A 15,639-nucleotide genomic window follows, 5' to 3' on the forward strand; every position below is an offset into this window, starting at 1 on the left:
GGTGTGTTGTTCTGCTTGTTGACTGCCTATTCCAAGTTTGGTAACAAAGTTGACTTACACAAGATTGCATAAGTACAGTAAAGGTTTTATAAGTTTGCATTTCCTCCAACCAATCTGCATCATATAAATGTGTGACGCTGAGAATGGCTAAATAACCTAACATCACATGACACAACATTTTTGTAATTACCTATTGTAAGGCTGGGGAACAGGTTATTTACCAGTAGTTTGATTAAAGTTTTAAGGTTTAAGCTTATTCTTTACATAAAAAACACTTGAGCGGAGGTTAATTATACGACAATATTTATATATATATATATATATATATATATATATATATATATATATATATATATATATATATATATATATATATATATATATATATATATATATATATATATATATATATATATATATATATATATATATATATACACACATACATACATACACACGTAAATATATATATATATATATATATATATATATATATACACACACACACACACACAAATGGGCGTACGCATCCAACAAGTTTATGAAATCTGGTTGAAAACTGTATTTTATACTTTACAATGTGCCTGTTTTAATTATATGACAAAAATACAGTGAGAGATATGAAAATGCAAAGACCAGTAGACTTTTATTATTTTACACACATAGTTCTGCTTCATCGACTGTGTAATCTGGCTTCATTGTTAAACAGTAAAAATGTCTGCAGGTGTGTTGTTCTGCTTGTTGACTGCCTATTCCAAGTTTGGTAACAAAGTTGAAGAACTGATATTTCCTGAATAACATTAAAAAAAATATATATCTTTGGACAGCTTATGTCATCTCATCAATAATACTGCACATTGCAGCATCCTTATCCCACACTTTGTCCTTCTTACTGGGCACGTTTTTGTCCGTTTGTGCAACCATGCAGCTAACACCCGTCTCATCTACATCCCTAGGCTCGGTTTTCAGTCTGAAGTCTCCAGATGACGTTGCGCCACCAGCCTCTCCCACGCTGGAGCTGCTGGGTTGTGGCAAATCATCAGGCAGTGAGGCAAGACACCCTTGGATCATCTCCACCACCCGCTCCAGATGCTTCTGGAAGCGTTCAGCCGTCTCCAGCCTCTGTCTCTTCTGAACCTCCATCATGACCCGTAGCGTCTCCCTGGCCTGGTGGGGACGGTACTCGTTGATGAGGTGATGCATGTGGACAAAAAGGAGTTTCAAGTCCTCCAGCTTCTCCTCTCGCTTAATGCTGCCTGGGCTTTTGATGAGGATGTCCAGAAGGTCCAGAAAGTTGACCAAGATGGACATATTTAGTTTCTTCAGCTCTCTTTTGTGGTCGAACTGCATAGGGTGAAGGCGCTCAATGCCTTGGCTCTCCAGTGGTCGAATAATGAGGTCATCGCATTGGAACTGATTGCCAAACATCATGTAACTGTCTCGAATAGGAGGAGGGGGTTTGGGGGCCAGTCCCTTTCGCACATTTTCATCCGTGTACTCCTTGATGTACTGCATTGGAGGCGGTGGGAGAGCACTGACCTGCTGTGGCTCCCCCATTTTGGAAATCTAGTCAAGAAAAGATCAAATATATTGGTTAAATTAACCAGTAACATTATTCAATAATGCTATTATTTGTTAATAAATAATCGCATTTCTTGGGGATACATTCTACAAAATAATAATAATCACAACAAACAATTGGAGGGCTTTGGAAATGCAGTAAAAGAAAACATGACTTAACTTAGTTGATCAACAATACTGGTTTAGAAAGAGCTAACAATTTACAAGCTAAATGCTACGGTTCACCGAATGATGCGCTTGACTTTACGAGACTCATCGCTCTACGTTAGTATTTAAGAAAATACTTACTGAAACTGCTGGCTTTACTGAAAAAAGCACTTTCAGCTACGTAAACAGATTTTCAGTAAACATAAGCAAAGCGACCAAGTCCTTTTGCATGTCGGTCTCGATTCGCGATTTCTTCAGGTCTAAAGATGAATGGATTGCATTGGCGCACAGTCCCTTAGCAACGAGGTATGTCATTGGCCAAAGACAGATTAAGGCGGGTCCTAAACAAGCGTATTCAATGACGTTTGATAAATAGATAAGCCTCAAAAAAAAAAAAAAAAAGAAAAGAGGAAAATGAACTAAATATAACAAAATATAGGAAATAGCCTACATATTTTTTAAATTTAGTTTTTAAAAAAATAAAAAAATTAATAGTGTCTTGGCGTTAATGAGAGAAAAATTACATTGTATGATCTCATACCCTGTGAGTTTTGGGTCCGTGTATCTTTTGGTCATTTGATTTTTAATTTAATATTGAGAGTAGAAAATGGGAAAACTGTGCCTTTTTCTTTTTTTTTCTTTTTTTGCGAAAAACGAAAAACAAGAATTCGGCTTAATTTTTCGTTTTTCATTCAGGGATAGAAAAATGAATAAACAGCTTGAAAATTCGATTTCTACACGTGGGCGGGAGTTAAACGCCCCTTTCTGCTGATTGGTCAGCCAAAGATCAAACCGTGCTGTCATCTGTTCTTCTGCAGTTCTGCGCGGTAGAATACTAGTCCTCTGCTGCTGCAGTTGTAGGGATTCTTAACCCGTTTTATTGCAACTACATTTCATATTTTATTTTCATCAAACAATCAGACTAATGAATGGCTCGACACAACCCGTACCGTGGCAGAGCCTGGGCTTTTTTTAATTTATTTTTTAGGCCCCTAGGGCCAGGCTTTTTTTTACCATCTCATAGCTCAGAGTGGGCTGGCATTAGGTTTTAGGCTTCTCCTTATTTTCTATTTTATATATATATATATATATATAGAGAGAGAGAGAGAGAGAGAGAGAGAGAGAGAGAGAGAGAGAGAGCGCATATTATTTTAGACATCTATCCATTATGGTGATGAAAAAGATTTGTCACGCTGTTAAGATTTTTTTTTTTTTTTTTTTTTTTTTTTTTTTAAGATTTTAAAGTGGTTGGCGCCTGCTTATTTATCAGAGCTTATACATGTCCAGTCCACACTCCTTTTAAAGCACTGAGGTCATCCAATCATGTGCTTCTCGATGTTCCGAGAGCCAGGCTGTGCAATAGTTTACCTGTACGAATTGATCAGGTGTGCGTTTCCCAAAAGATTCGTAAGCCTAAGAAGTTCGTAAAAACGATCGTACGACTGATCTTAATATTACGGTCTGTTTCCCAAAAGCATCGTAACTTAAGTAGCACTTGAGAATCACCGTAGATCTACGAGTGCTCTGGAGTAATCGTAAAGCCCTAAGTGCATCGTAAGAAGACAGAGTTAGCCTATGCGTTCACCTGCATGACAATCAGCAGATTACACCTTTAACTTGATTCAAGTGCATTGTGATTATAATATAAGGATTTGACTGTACTTTATTGTACACTTCATGACTCGTTTTCTTTATTTTTTTATTAATTTATAAATAAAATAATTAAAAGGGGCAGAAAAAAAACAGAAATACATCTAAATTAAATGACTGAAAAAAAACGAATAAAAGAAGTAATGTAGAAAATGCTTCAAAGATTGGGGGGAAAATATGTCAATGACTTGCTGAAGTGCATGAAAACCAGCTATGTACTGGACCCGGAAATAACGTCTATCTCTCTTTCTCTACACTGTATATAAATAAATAAATTTAAATAAATGTATGCATTTAGCAGACGCTTTTATCCAAAGCGACTTAGAGTGCATTCAGTCTAACATTTTTAACATAATATGTAAGTATATAAAGTATATTATATATTATTATGTAAAGTATAATATATAATATGATCCTGATATGAGATAAATATAATATAATATTGTATTGTATTATAGTTATTATATCCAAGTTGTCTGTCTGGAACGCAGCTTTAGGTTAACATGTCCCTCCCGTTTTTTCCCGGGATTCTCCCGTATTTTACCATTCTATCCCGCTATCATCCCGTTTAAATATTTTCCCGTATTTTTAATATTTCTATATAAAAAATACCACTGGGCGTATTTTATATGTTTGCTATATTCGCCTCCGGTAAAACTCCCATAATTTGTGTGGCCCAAACCTCATTAGGCTACATGAATCACGACAACAAATTCCAAGGTTGCCCAGTTGCCAGATCTTGTATGAAACGCATCCTTCTCACACAATTGACACATACAAGTTTCAAACCATTTTTTTCCTTTAACTTGGCAACCTACAACAGTGACGAGTAGGCCTACCGCGGGAAGGAAAGGAAACGGGACAGGAGGAGAAGACTCAGGTGGTGCTCCGGTGAAAAAAACATCAACAAATATACATGAAAATTAAGATATCTTACACATCAAAAGGCTATGGTTTAATTGATTAAATATGAGCGCTGCAAGTTGCAAAATCAGGTGCTGCGCTGCTTCGTTTACTGCGGTTACCGGGGAAATGGCTATATTCCTGACAAAAAGCGAAAGAATGAAGAGAGAAGGAATTAGCATTTTTCAATAAGCCCTTCTATTTTTATTTTAGTCCAAAGCCAAAAACGACCCTTATTTATAAGCAGAAAACACGCAGTTTAAATAATTGTTTGATAATAATTGTTTAAATTAATACAATAAATTAATAATATAATATAATAATTGATAATTTTGCCCCACCCCCGTCTCCCGTATTTTGGGACCCAAATGTTGACAGGTATGGTCAATAAACTATCGTGTACTACAATTAAGAGCCATTATATAAGGTGACATTTCAGCACTTGATAAACGGATAGCGACTCCTAAGTAGCACTTAAAGCACAGCTACGTGCGATTGCTTTACGTGCATTTTTGGGAAACGCACGTGAAACAATAACGAACGATCGCAAAATGACTCGTAGAAAACGCTCTTAAGCTCTAAGATCAATCGTTATCGGGAAACCCGGCCCAGGGCTGAGTTTCCCCAAAAGCTTCGTAAGTCGTACGACTGATCTTAATATTACGGTCTGTTTCCCAAACGCATCGTAACTTAAGTAGCACTTGAAAATCATTGTAGATCTATGGGTGCTCTGGAGTAATCGTAAAGCCCTAAATGCATCGTAAGAAGACAGAGTTATGCGTTCACCTGCAGGACAATCCACAGATTACACCTTTAACTTGATTCAAGTGCACTGTGATTATATAAGGATTTGATTGTACTTTATTGTACATTTTGTTACTCGTTTTTGTTGTTGTTTTAAATGAATTTATAAATAAAAAATAATAAAAAAGGGCAAAAAAAAAAGAAATACACATCTAAATTAATTTACTGAACAATACATTGATAATCTGGGGGTGGGGGGGATACATTGATAATCTGTCAATGACTTGCTGATATGCACGGAAAACAGCAACCTATTAGACCCCGAAATAACGTCTCTCTCTCTCTCTCTCAAACCCTACAGTGTGCCTTTAGAAAGTTTGGAATATACGCCACGAGATGCATATAATTAGCCTATTTTACGACAGATTTGCATCCGCTCAAATAATTAAAAGTGAAAGTCACCATTGTCTGCCATTAAATGTGTAAGTGCTAGCAGGACATTTGTGTGTGTGTGTGTTTCAAAAAATGAAGGTATAGGCCTAATTAGCCTTTAGAACAAGAGTAGTTACCCTAGTTAAATAAAGCAGACAAACGCGAATACTGTCAAGTGCAGGACAGTAGCTACTGAAGTGCATAGGAAATATGCAGCAGTGTAAAGCAGTTTATTTAATTAATATTGAAACGGGTTAAGAATCCCTACAACTGCGGCAGCAGAGGACTAGTATTCTGCTGCGCAGAACTGCAGAAGAACCGAGGACAGCACGCTTTGATCTTTGGCTGACCAGTCAGCAGAAAGGGGCGTTTAACTCCCGCCCACGTGTAGAACTCGAATATTCAAGCTGTTTATTCATTTTTCTACCCTTGAATTAAAAACGAAAAATTAAGCCGAATTCTTTTTTCTTTTTTTATCTCATTTTCTATAGCCTACTCAATATTAAATTAAAATTCAAATGACCAAAAGATTACTTAAACTTCTTTTTTGTTTATTCGTTTCTTAATGTTTGTTGGCAGATTGTCCATGACAGGTATCTATATGTTTACTTCAGACAACGACAGCAGGTTAAAAAGGTCAAATCTCTAAAAAGGGTGAGTAGCTGTTAAAGTGATACTTGACTAATATGTGCTTGTAATTTATTTTTTGTACTTTCATTGCATTCTCCCTGGCATTTTCGCCTTTATTTTTGTCAGTTTCAGTGTTTTATTTTCTTGTTTATTCATTTATTAATTATTGTGTTGTATAAAAGGTTTTTTAACATCTATAATAAAATCTAATTAATTATCTATAATTAAAAATATTATATTAAGAATTTGGGAGAACTGGAGGGAAAGCTAATTGGTTTATGTATGTGTGTGTGTGTGTGTGTGTGTGTGTGTGTGTGTGTGTGTGTTGTCCGTGAGTGTCCGGTGAGTGTGTGATAAATATATATATATATGTGTGTGGGGGGGGGTTGGTTTTTGTGTGTGTGTGTAGGTATATATATATATACTCATATATATATGTGTGTGTGTGTGTGTGTGTGTGTGTATATATATATATATATATATATATATATATATATATATATATATATATATATATATATATATATATATATATATATATATATATATATACACCTCCTACAGAAACTTTTTCTAACATCATCAGTTAGAAAGCAAAAAAACAAAACATGTTTTGTCAGTAAAAACAGGGAAAAAAAGATTTTAAAAAAAATTAAAGAAGCTACCACTAAATATGTTGGAAATTTTAATCCTTTCTTCAAATAATTTTATAACTCTTTTAACCTACACAAAAACTAAAAACAAACAGTGTCATTTCATTTCGTACTTTGGTGTAGCCAATAGCAGATGCGTACAGTAATTGAGTTACTTTTTATATGACTGTTTATTTTACACTGATGCGGTTTCCTTATTAATGTTTGTGGTTAGAGAAGTTTTCAACCTTAACCTGTAATGCCAAGTATCATGTTTATGTCTATTATGTTGGTTCTCAAAAATACGAACACTAATTTTTTTCTAGGATAACATTTTAAAGTTTCTTCTCTTTCAACTGCCTCCATGAGGAATCGTAAACAGAAATGTTCAAGTGAATCCTCCTTTTCATGTTCAGGCTTAGTTTACATTGGTGTTACTGTCACAGTGTGCCAATTATAGAGACAGACATATGGATCTATTTGCTGCTTCTTTATTAAACAAATGGGACATGGGGAAAACCAAATGTATCCTGAACCAGGAACAGAAACCAAACTAAATTTGACAGTTACAGATGCTCCCACAAGGATAGTAACAGATGAAATCACCTACACTGTATAATATTACAATGAAAATAGCTTAATAAACATACAAAAGAATGTCTTAAAGATGGAGAAACCGTATATATTTTTGTGTGTGTGTTCGCTTTGTCTGTGTGTGTGTGATTTCTTTGGAGATCAACTTGTGCAGTCTACTTCAGGAAGTGGCTTACCTAAAGTGTCAACTCCGGAAACCTATGCTTTATACATCAGTGTAAGCTCTACAAGTGTATAACTGATTGCCACACATTCGCCATGAGTCAAACTTCCATGTGGTAGTTAAATATCCAGGTTTCACCATGTACCCAAGGGTCATCCTAAAGGAAACACTGTACAAGAAATCACAGCAGAAGAGAAGAACTTCGCCGTGCAATTACAAAGAGAGGATTTTCATATTAAACACACAGGATCTGACATACTTTGAACATCGTCCTGGAGTAAGTAGTAATACCTTCTAGAGACTTCACTGTAACTGTTAACCTGGTTTGTTTTGTATATGGAATGTTACTGCTCTTTATTACATGCTAAATTACTTTTTCTCCCTTTTAGTAAGTTAAGAATATGTCTGTGATGAATGTAGAATTAAATAATGACATTCCTTTGTTTTTCGGCTTAGAAAAAGCCAACTCAGAAAGGCTGCATCGAGCTGTCTCATATCAAGTGTGTGGAGATCGTTCGCAGTGATGTTCCCATTCCCTGTGAATACAAGTACCCTTTCCAGGTGAGAATCAAGTGGAGTTTTGCTTAAAGATTCAGTTTGAGATCATACAGGAGACGGTGCCTGTAAATAATGTCAATATTACGTCATATCTCTCAGTGTTTTTCCTAAAAGTCTAAAATGAACTTTCTGGCTGTTTGATTGTTGTTTACATTGCTTAAAGGTTTTGTTCACGTATTTGTTTATTGACAGGTCGCCCATGACAGCTACTATCTATATGTGTTTGCTCCAGACAACGACTGTAGGTTAAAATGGGTCAGAGCTCTGAAAGAAGGTAAGCAGCTGTTACAGAAAGTGATACGCATTGTAAAGTCAGAAAAGAAAAAAAGTGTTTTAGGTATAGAGTGAATTATGATCTTAGTCTGTTTTTAATACGTTTGTTTAAATATTCAAAACACGTCAGTGTATTTTATGTTATTTCTTCAACCTGTGAAGAGACACAAAATAACAGCTTATTTGTGAAGTACCATCCTGACTTCTGGATAGAAGGGAAATGGAGATGTTGTCATCAGACCGAGAAGCTGGCGGCGGGATGCAGTGAATACTATCCCAGTGGAGGTGCAGATTCTTGTTTTAAACAGCTGCTTATTTGAAATCAAATAACATTATTGTCACTCCGCCATATGTGACCCTGGACCACAAAACCAGTCTTAAGTTGCTGGGGTATATTTGTAGCAATAGCCAAAAATACATTGTATGGGTCAAAATTATAGAATTTTCTTTTATGCCAAAAATCATTAAGAGATTAAGATCATGTTCCATGAAGGTATTTTATAAATTACCTACTTTAAATATATCAAAACTAAATTTTTGATTAGTAATATGCATTGCTATGAACTTCATTTGGACAACTTTAAAGGCGATTTTCTCAATATTTTTTTGCAGCCTCAGAGTACAGATTTTCAAATAGTTTTATCTTTGGCCAAATATTGTCCTATACTAACAACCCATACATCAATGGAAAGCTTATTTATTCAGCTTTCAGGTTATGTATACATCTCAATTTAAAAAAATTGACTCTTATGACTGGTTTTGTGGTCCAGGGTCACATATATGAATGCAGTAATTATAATGTGGAATATGATTGAAATTTGAATGAAATGAAATTTATAAGCATTTCATTTCATCCCACAGCCAAACCTCTTCCCCCAACTCCAGATCCGATGGTTTGTCATTCAATCTCTGTTTACAGTTTCTGATGCTTATATATATATATATATATATATATATATATATATATATGCATATTTTATACTTAGTTTTATTTATATTTCAGTTTGAAATATAACTTCTAATGTTTAAGATTACTCAGATTTTTCTGTTGTTTTTGTTGTTGAAATGCTTTGTTTAATCATGACTGTATTTGGATTAGATTCTTTAAATTGAGCTGTCTGTATTTATCCACTAGCGCCGATTTTCAGATCCAGAGGAGAGGATTGTTGTGGCTTTGAGGAATTTCAGCCCTGTAGAAGATACAGATCTGCCTCTGCATAAAGATGAAGAGTATTTTGTCGTTGACAGTTCAGAAACAAACTGGTGGACAGTGAGGGACAAAGACGGGTAAATATCTTAAACCATTTTTGCATTAAACTTCATAACTTCAATCTATTATAATGCCTTCTAAAATAGTCCCTCCACTGTGAAGTTTGACACATCACATAAACATGTAAAAGAAGAAAAAGAGATCATTAAACAAAATGCCACATGCTTTCCACTCGCTGTCATGAATATCAGACACAAAAACCCATTCGATAAATAAATATGAACCAGTTCAGCATTCAGTATCAGTCCCTCTACAAAAAAAATAAAAAAATAAAGTAATTTGAAAATATTTTAAAGATTTAAACAGTTACAACAGGAATGTATTATTGCATCATTTAACTGTAGCTGCATTCACAATGCATTATATAAACGACATGATAAAATACTATTATTTGCATGAAATCTGGCAGTTAAATGATTTGAGCAGCTTAATTTACATTTTAACTGTTTAAAAATGTTTGGATCATGAGGCTTTGACAATGATATATAAAGAACCATGTAATAAATTTTTTTAAAAGCATGGTGCATGGTTTAGTGCATGGTTTAGTTGGTTCTAGTTTACATATTGAAAGGCGACAAGACCCCCATACAGTTATTTGGATTTGAAAAGGCTAACAAAGGATCCATGACATTTAGCATCAAACAATGTCACGTGTTTTTGGTGGAGAGCTGTGTGATTTTTTTTTATTTATAAAATCCTCCAGCTGTTGCCAATATACTAAAAAAACACTTATAAACTAAAAAGGGACAAAAAAATTCTATGTGACTATGATTATTATGCAGCCTATCCAAGGTTATATGTTAATTAACTAAAAAAAAAAACACTTATATAAAAATAAACAGTGACAGCAATAGTGATTTATATAGCATATTTTCTATGACATTGCTAAAGTTTTTTTTAGCATAATAATGAAAGAAAAAAACAGGGAAGAAGAGCAGATTTGTTCATTAAAACTCAGTGGTAGGAAATGTAATCTTTTGCTAGTAAAGATTTTTTTGCTCTTTTCTCTTCTGTTACAGAAATGTTGGCACGGTGCCATGCATATATGTTGCAGAAAAATTATCAAACAACATTGAGAAATTTGAGTAAGTGCTCTTCAATATATTACAGAATAAAACATTTGATATGAAAGATTTGATAAAATGGCTTGCATTCATAATCAAAACTTGATTAAGTATACAGTAATATTTTGAGATTTTCCAATGCTTTGTGGTTTTATAGATGGTACAATAAGGACATAACTCGGACCGAGGCAGAGAGCTTACTAATGAGAGAGGTAAGGCAACCAACAACTGACCGTCAATGAATGTTTCCATGTCAGATAACCGTAAACTCTGACTTTGTTAAACACTTATGTCATGCCACTTCAGTGCATTTTCACAGTTTTCGGGCATTGCAGAAAGTTGGGGTTCTTTGCAAACCTGCAAGAGCAACGTCTGCAGACGGTGCAGGCAAAACGGTGCAGAGTTCAAACAGAAATTTACACCCTTTAAACCAGAATGTGGCTGCTGTGTTTCCTGTCATGACAATTTTACATGTTGTGTTTTAATTATGAGAGATCTCAGACACACATGTGAAATCTGAAACAGTTAAATGTCTGTCATAATCATTATCAGTAACTAACATAAACCGTCCCTCTCCCACAGAAGCATTACTACAACATTTATATATGCGCATTTATCCATACCACACAGAATAAAGCAAAAATCATAATTCTGTGTATACTTTCTCATTTATGGTATTTATATTGGTAAGTGTTGATATTTCTGGTAGAATTTATGGTTAACAATAAAGGTTTTATTTACAGAACAAGGACGGGGGTTTCATCGTTCGTGACTCTAAACACCCAGGTGTTTACACCGTGTCAATATTTTCCAGAGCTGCAGGGTAACCGCTTACTTTGCTATGAAATTAAAGTTACTTACAATCACTTACAAAGAAATATATAACAATTTTATCCAGTCGTTTTTGGTCTTACACTGGTGTTTTTGATTAATATCATTCATCTGCAGGACTAATGGAGAGAAGTATCCCCAAGTTAAGCACTACCAGATCAAAGTACAAAGAGAAGGTGAAAAGGTCATGTATTACTTAGCTGAGAAATACCTGTTTTCGACCATTCCAGAGCTCATCCGCTATCATCAACACAATCCAGCAGGTAAGTTTAAAAAATATTGCACGCCAATATTTTAAATAATATTCATTACATAATATCAGCTGCCTGTTGCTATGTCCTTAACTTGTTAGAAGCACTGCTTTCAAAAACTGTCTTTTCAAATCTTAAAGTTGGTAAAGCTTTAGATTTTAATGTGACTCTAATATAAAACTGATTCTAATATATATCAGTGATTCTAATATAAAACTGAAGAAAACTGCATACAAGTCCTTTCTTTGTCCTGTGCTTGTTTTTGTGGTAGGTTTAATAACCAGGTTGAGGCACTGTGTGACTGGAAATGTCACAAATTCAAGGACCAAGGAGTTGTCATCAGGTAAAAATTAAGCTGTCAAATAAACTTTGACTTGTTTTGAAGTGTATATTATAAATACATTATTTCTATTTCAAATAAATGCTGTTCTTTTGAGCTTTTTACCCATCAAAGAATCCCGAAAAAAAATTCTAAATTCAAATTCATGGTTTCTACATGCTGTTTTCAATACTGATTATAATAAGAAATGTTTTTTCTTAAACACCAAATCAGCTTATTACAATGTTTTCTAAAGGATCATGTGACACTCGAGACTGGACCAAAGCCTTTGGTTAACATAAGAGACTTCTTACAAAAACATTACAGAAATCTTACAGGCCCCAAACTTTTGAATAGTATATAACCACTTCTTTGTAAGATGCAACAAAATCTGTGTGTTTTACAGATAAATGGGAGATTCACCCTGATGAACTGACATTAAGCGAGGAACTGGGCAGTGGGCAGTTTGGCTTGGTCTGGAAGGGAAGCTGGAATGGCCGGCAGGTGGCAGTTAAGACTGTCCGAGAGGGATTCATGTCCGAGGAGGAATTTAAGGAGGAAGCACAAGTGATGATGTGAGTAACTCATGCTGTATGTTTCAAAGGACTCGACTATGTATAGATCAAAAGTGTACCATGGATTTATTGCATCACTCATTGTCTGTCTCCACAGGAAACTGTCCCACAATAAGCTGGTCCAGTTGCATGGTGTGGTCACTCAGCGCTCGCCCATCTACCTGGTGTTTGAATTCATGGAGAACGGCTGCCTGACAGACTTCTTGCGTGCCAGAAAAGGCAACTTTTGCCAGGAGGTCCTGCTGGGGATGTGTTTGGATGTGAGTGAGGGGATGGCCTACCTGGAGAGCTCCAAATTCATCCACAGAGACTTGGTAAAAGTGTAAACGGGGTCTTTAATGTGTCAAATATTTTGTGCATTTGTTCTAAAATCTTAATATTTAACAGGCTGCAAGAAATTGTTTGGTTTCTGAAGATAATGTGGTGAAGATATCAGATTTTGGAATGACAAGGTGAGTAGCAGCGCCTCGGTATTGCACACATCACTACTTTTTAAGACCTCAGTATAATGGAAAATCCCACCTGTGTCTACAGGTTTGTCCTAGATGATCAATACACCAGTTCTGTTGGGTCCAAATTTCCAGTGAGATGGTCCTCTCCAGAGGTGATTAAATTCCAGAAGTACAGCAGCAAATCAGACGTGTGGTCTTTTGGTGAGTCCATATTGATCCTCTGAGACAATGTTAATCAGAAAAATGATTTAATACTCACCTTTATCCACATATTTGAAATAAATATATATTGATGTCTCATTTGCAGGTGTGTTCATGTGGGAGGTGTACAGTGAGGGCCGTTTGCCCTATGATAACCGTGGTAATGCAGAGGTAGTGGAGGCCCTAAATGCAGGACTACGGCTCCTGAGACCCCGTCTCTGTCCACAGAGTGTGTACGAGTTAATGCAATGGAGCTGGAAAGAGGTGAGTTCACCATAAAATGCATCATAAACTTTCCAGAATATAAATCATCTCAACAAACTATCTTTAAACCTAAAGCTGATTTGAATATTAATAAAATATAACATCATCCACTGTAAAGGAGGTTTTACTGAAATATCCTGTTCTCATGAATAGGGCCTTCTGAGGAAGTTAGTCATGTTCCCATTTTGCTTTAATGACTTTTTTTTTCTTTTCACAGTTTTAAATTTGGATTTTGTAGGGTATTTTTTACACACAGTTAATGTGTTATTTTATTGCTAAACCTTCCTACTGTGTGTCTTTTGTTACTCATGTAATTCAAAGCAAGTGATGTTTCTGTATCCTGATCTGTTTATTTAGTTATTTGCCTATGCGTCGTCTTAGTGTCATTATTGCCAAGGGAACATAAACACAACAATGTTTGTTTAACAGAAACCTGAGGATCGACCCTCGTTTGCTCAGCTCCTGCATGAACTGGCCTGCCTTGAGCAAGAACCCTAATCCTGATCACACCCTTCCCTGTACTGGCTTACAGGGATAGTTTATTCAAGTAAAAGAGGACATTTTGTCATCATTTAATAACTGTCATATCATTTAAACCTGTATACGGTTTTTTTTTTTTTTTTTTGGAACACAAAAGGATCATTTTGAAGAATCTTTGCATAGCAGTTTTCCGTATATGGAAGTTTGTATTAAACAAATAGGAAAAAAGGCATTTTAAATTATATTAGGTTTTGACTTGTGAGCTATATTTTGGATGTTTTTAAACTACAGTGTGTATATATATCTATAAAAAATAATTAAAAACTGTAAACTATAAATGATGTAAACTACATTGCAGCTTGACAGATTATAGTCTGTTGTTGTATAAAAAAAACGCTGAACGTTGGTTTGAACGGCATGAGAGTGAGTAAAAAATGACAGGATTTCATTTTTGGGTGAACTATCCCTTTAACTGAAAATACTGTATATAGCACAAATCAAATATTGTATTTATTTGTATATTTTATTTATTTCACAGATATCTTATTTTCATCATTTATTCCACATTATGTCACTGAATTGTATTTTTCCTGTTTATGTTACATGCATGACTTCTGCAAACACAAATCTGTCCCTTAGGAGGCACACAAGAGCCATTTATTTCACCACCAGTAGAAACGTTGCTTCTTAGTGTAATACAATACTGTTGCAGTGTATTCAACAAAGCATCACATTTACATCCATGTACTGATTCTGTCGTTGATACTCCTATTTCCTTTGTTTGCATAAAGCTTTATGCACAATAAACCTACAATTTCCTAAGCAAAGTAAAAGTTAGTAATACTAATCTATCTGAGCAGAATTGTTTGTGGTTATATCAAAACTACTTTACTAACCAAGTCTACAGACTGTTTATTTTAACAAGCATGCAAGTATAAGCACATGATGCGGACCTGCTGTTACTGCTGATTGGTGCATAGTAACACAAATGCCTTCACTGGTTACTGTGACAACGGCACTGAGTAGAAAAACACTGCAGCATGCCACTGTTCACCATATATGCAGCCTTAGGCCATAGTCACCAAAAAGGTGCATATGTCTTTAATGTGTTTCCAGAGCAATTCACTTTTTAAAACTAATTGTTTTCAAATTATGTTGCTTTTAAATTATAATTAGCAAGACGTACGTTCTGATTAAAATTTGAATTTTAAAATTTGGGAAAATACTATTTGAACGTAATGATAGATAAATGAACAACATGCTGTGTTTTTAGATTTTTAGAAAAATATGCCCTCGTAAAGAAAACCCCAATTTCAGGAAGCATATATTTCTTCTTATTGAAATAATGTTTATTTCACCTTAGTATACTTCTAGAATATGTGTATTTTTATATTCCTATAAACTTAAACCATCATTGTTCATGGCATAATATAAATCGACCACAGTGATAGAGTGCTAAGTGGGTCAGAAGTACAGCAGTCAATACAAATATATGACAATGCATACTCATAGAAAACACCGTAGAATTTGCACTCCTCTTACCTTCTTTGTTTATATTCATACTAAAATCATCCACTACTCGAAGAATTTTAAAAATCGACCATGCAGACTGATGACTCACACCA

General features: G+C 34.9%; 2 protein-coding genes across 2 annotated transcripts; one reads left to right on the forward strand and one right to left on the reverse strand.

Annotated features, from left to right (window-relative positions):
• Positions 1-621: 621 nt before the first annotated feature.
• On the reverse strand, positions 622-2,030 carry LOC109102270 (mediator of RNA polymerase II transcription subunit 7-like). The gene is made up of 2 exons (XM_042770216.1): positions 1,870-2,030; positions 622-1,566 (listed from the first exon to the last, which is right to left on the reverse strand). Exon 2 carries the CDS (start codon positions 1,555-1,557, stop codon positions 829-831), a length of 729 nt encoding a protein of 242 aa, XP_042626150.1. The 5' UTR covers positions 1,558-1,566; positions 1,870-2,030; the 3' UTR covers positions 622-828.
• A 5,491-nt stretch (positions 2,031-7,521) lies between these two features.
• On the forward strand, positions 7,522-14,865 carry LOC109102276 (tyrosine-protein kinase ITK/TSK-like). The gene is made up of 17 exons (XM_042770217.1): positions 7,522-7,753; positions 7,933-8,037; positions 8,227-8,308; positions 8,470-8,592; positions 9,169-9,200; positions 9,443-9,594; positions 10,597-10,662; positions 10,799-10,853; positions 11,385-11,464; positions 11,590-11,735; positions 11,995-12,066; positions 12,449-12,617; positions 12,715-12,931; positions 13,005-13,069; positions 13,152-13,270; positions 13,377-13,534; positions 13,964-14,865. The coding sequence occupies exons 1-17, from the start codon at positions 7,616-7,618 to the stop codon at positions 14,030-14,032; spliced, it is 1,848 nt and encodes a 615-aa protein (XP_042626151.1). The 5' UTR covers positions 7,522-7,615; the 3' UTR covers positions 14,033-14,865.
• The last annotated feature ends 774 nt before the right edge of the window (positions 14,866-15,639 follow it).

This window comes from Cyprinus carpio, chromosome A14 (genome assembly GCF_018340385.1).
Source record: "Cyprinus carpio isolate SPL01 chromosome A14, ASM1834038v1, whole genome shotgun sequence".
NCBI classification, from domain to species: domain Eukaryota; kingdom Metazoa; phylum Chordata; class Actinopteri; order Cypriniformes; family Cyprinidae; genus Cyprinus; species Cyprinus carpio.

Excerpts from the sequence above, each read along its gene's own strand:
- LOC109102270 (XM_042770216.1), bottom strand. The coding sequence starts at position 1,557 with ATGGGGGAGCCACAGCAGGTCAGTGCTCTCCCACCGCCTCCAATGCAG.
- LOC109102276 (XM_042770217.1), top strand. The coding sequence starts at position 7,616 with ATGTACCCAAGGGTCATCCTAAAGGAAACACTGTACAAGAAATCACAG. Across the intron at positions 10,854-11,384 it reads AGAGCTTACTAATGAGAGAG|AACAAGGACGGGGGTTTCAT; the intron begins GTAAGGCAACCA and ends TTTTATTTACAG. Across the intron at positions 11,465-11,589 it reads ATATTTTCCAGAGCTGCAGG|GACTAATGGAGAGAAGTATC; the intron begins GTAACCGCTTAC and ends ATTCATCTGCAG.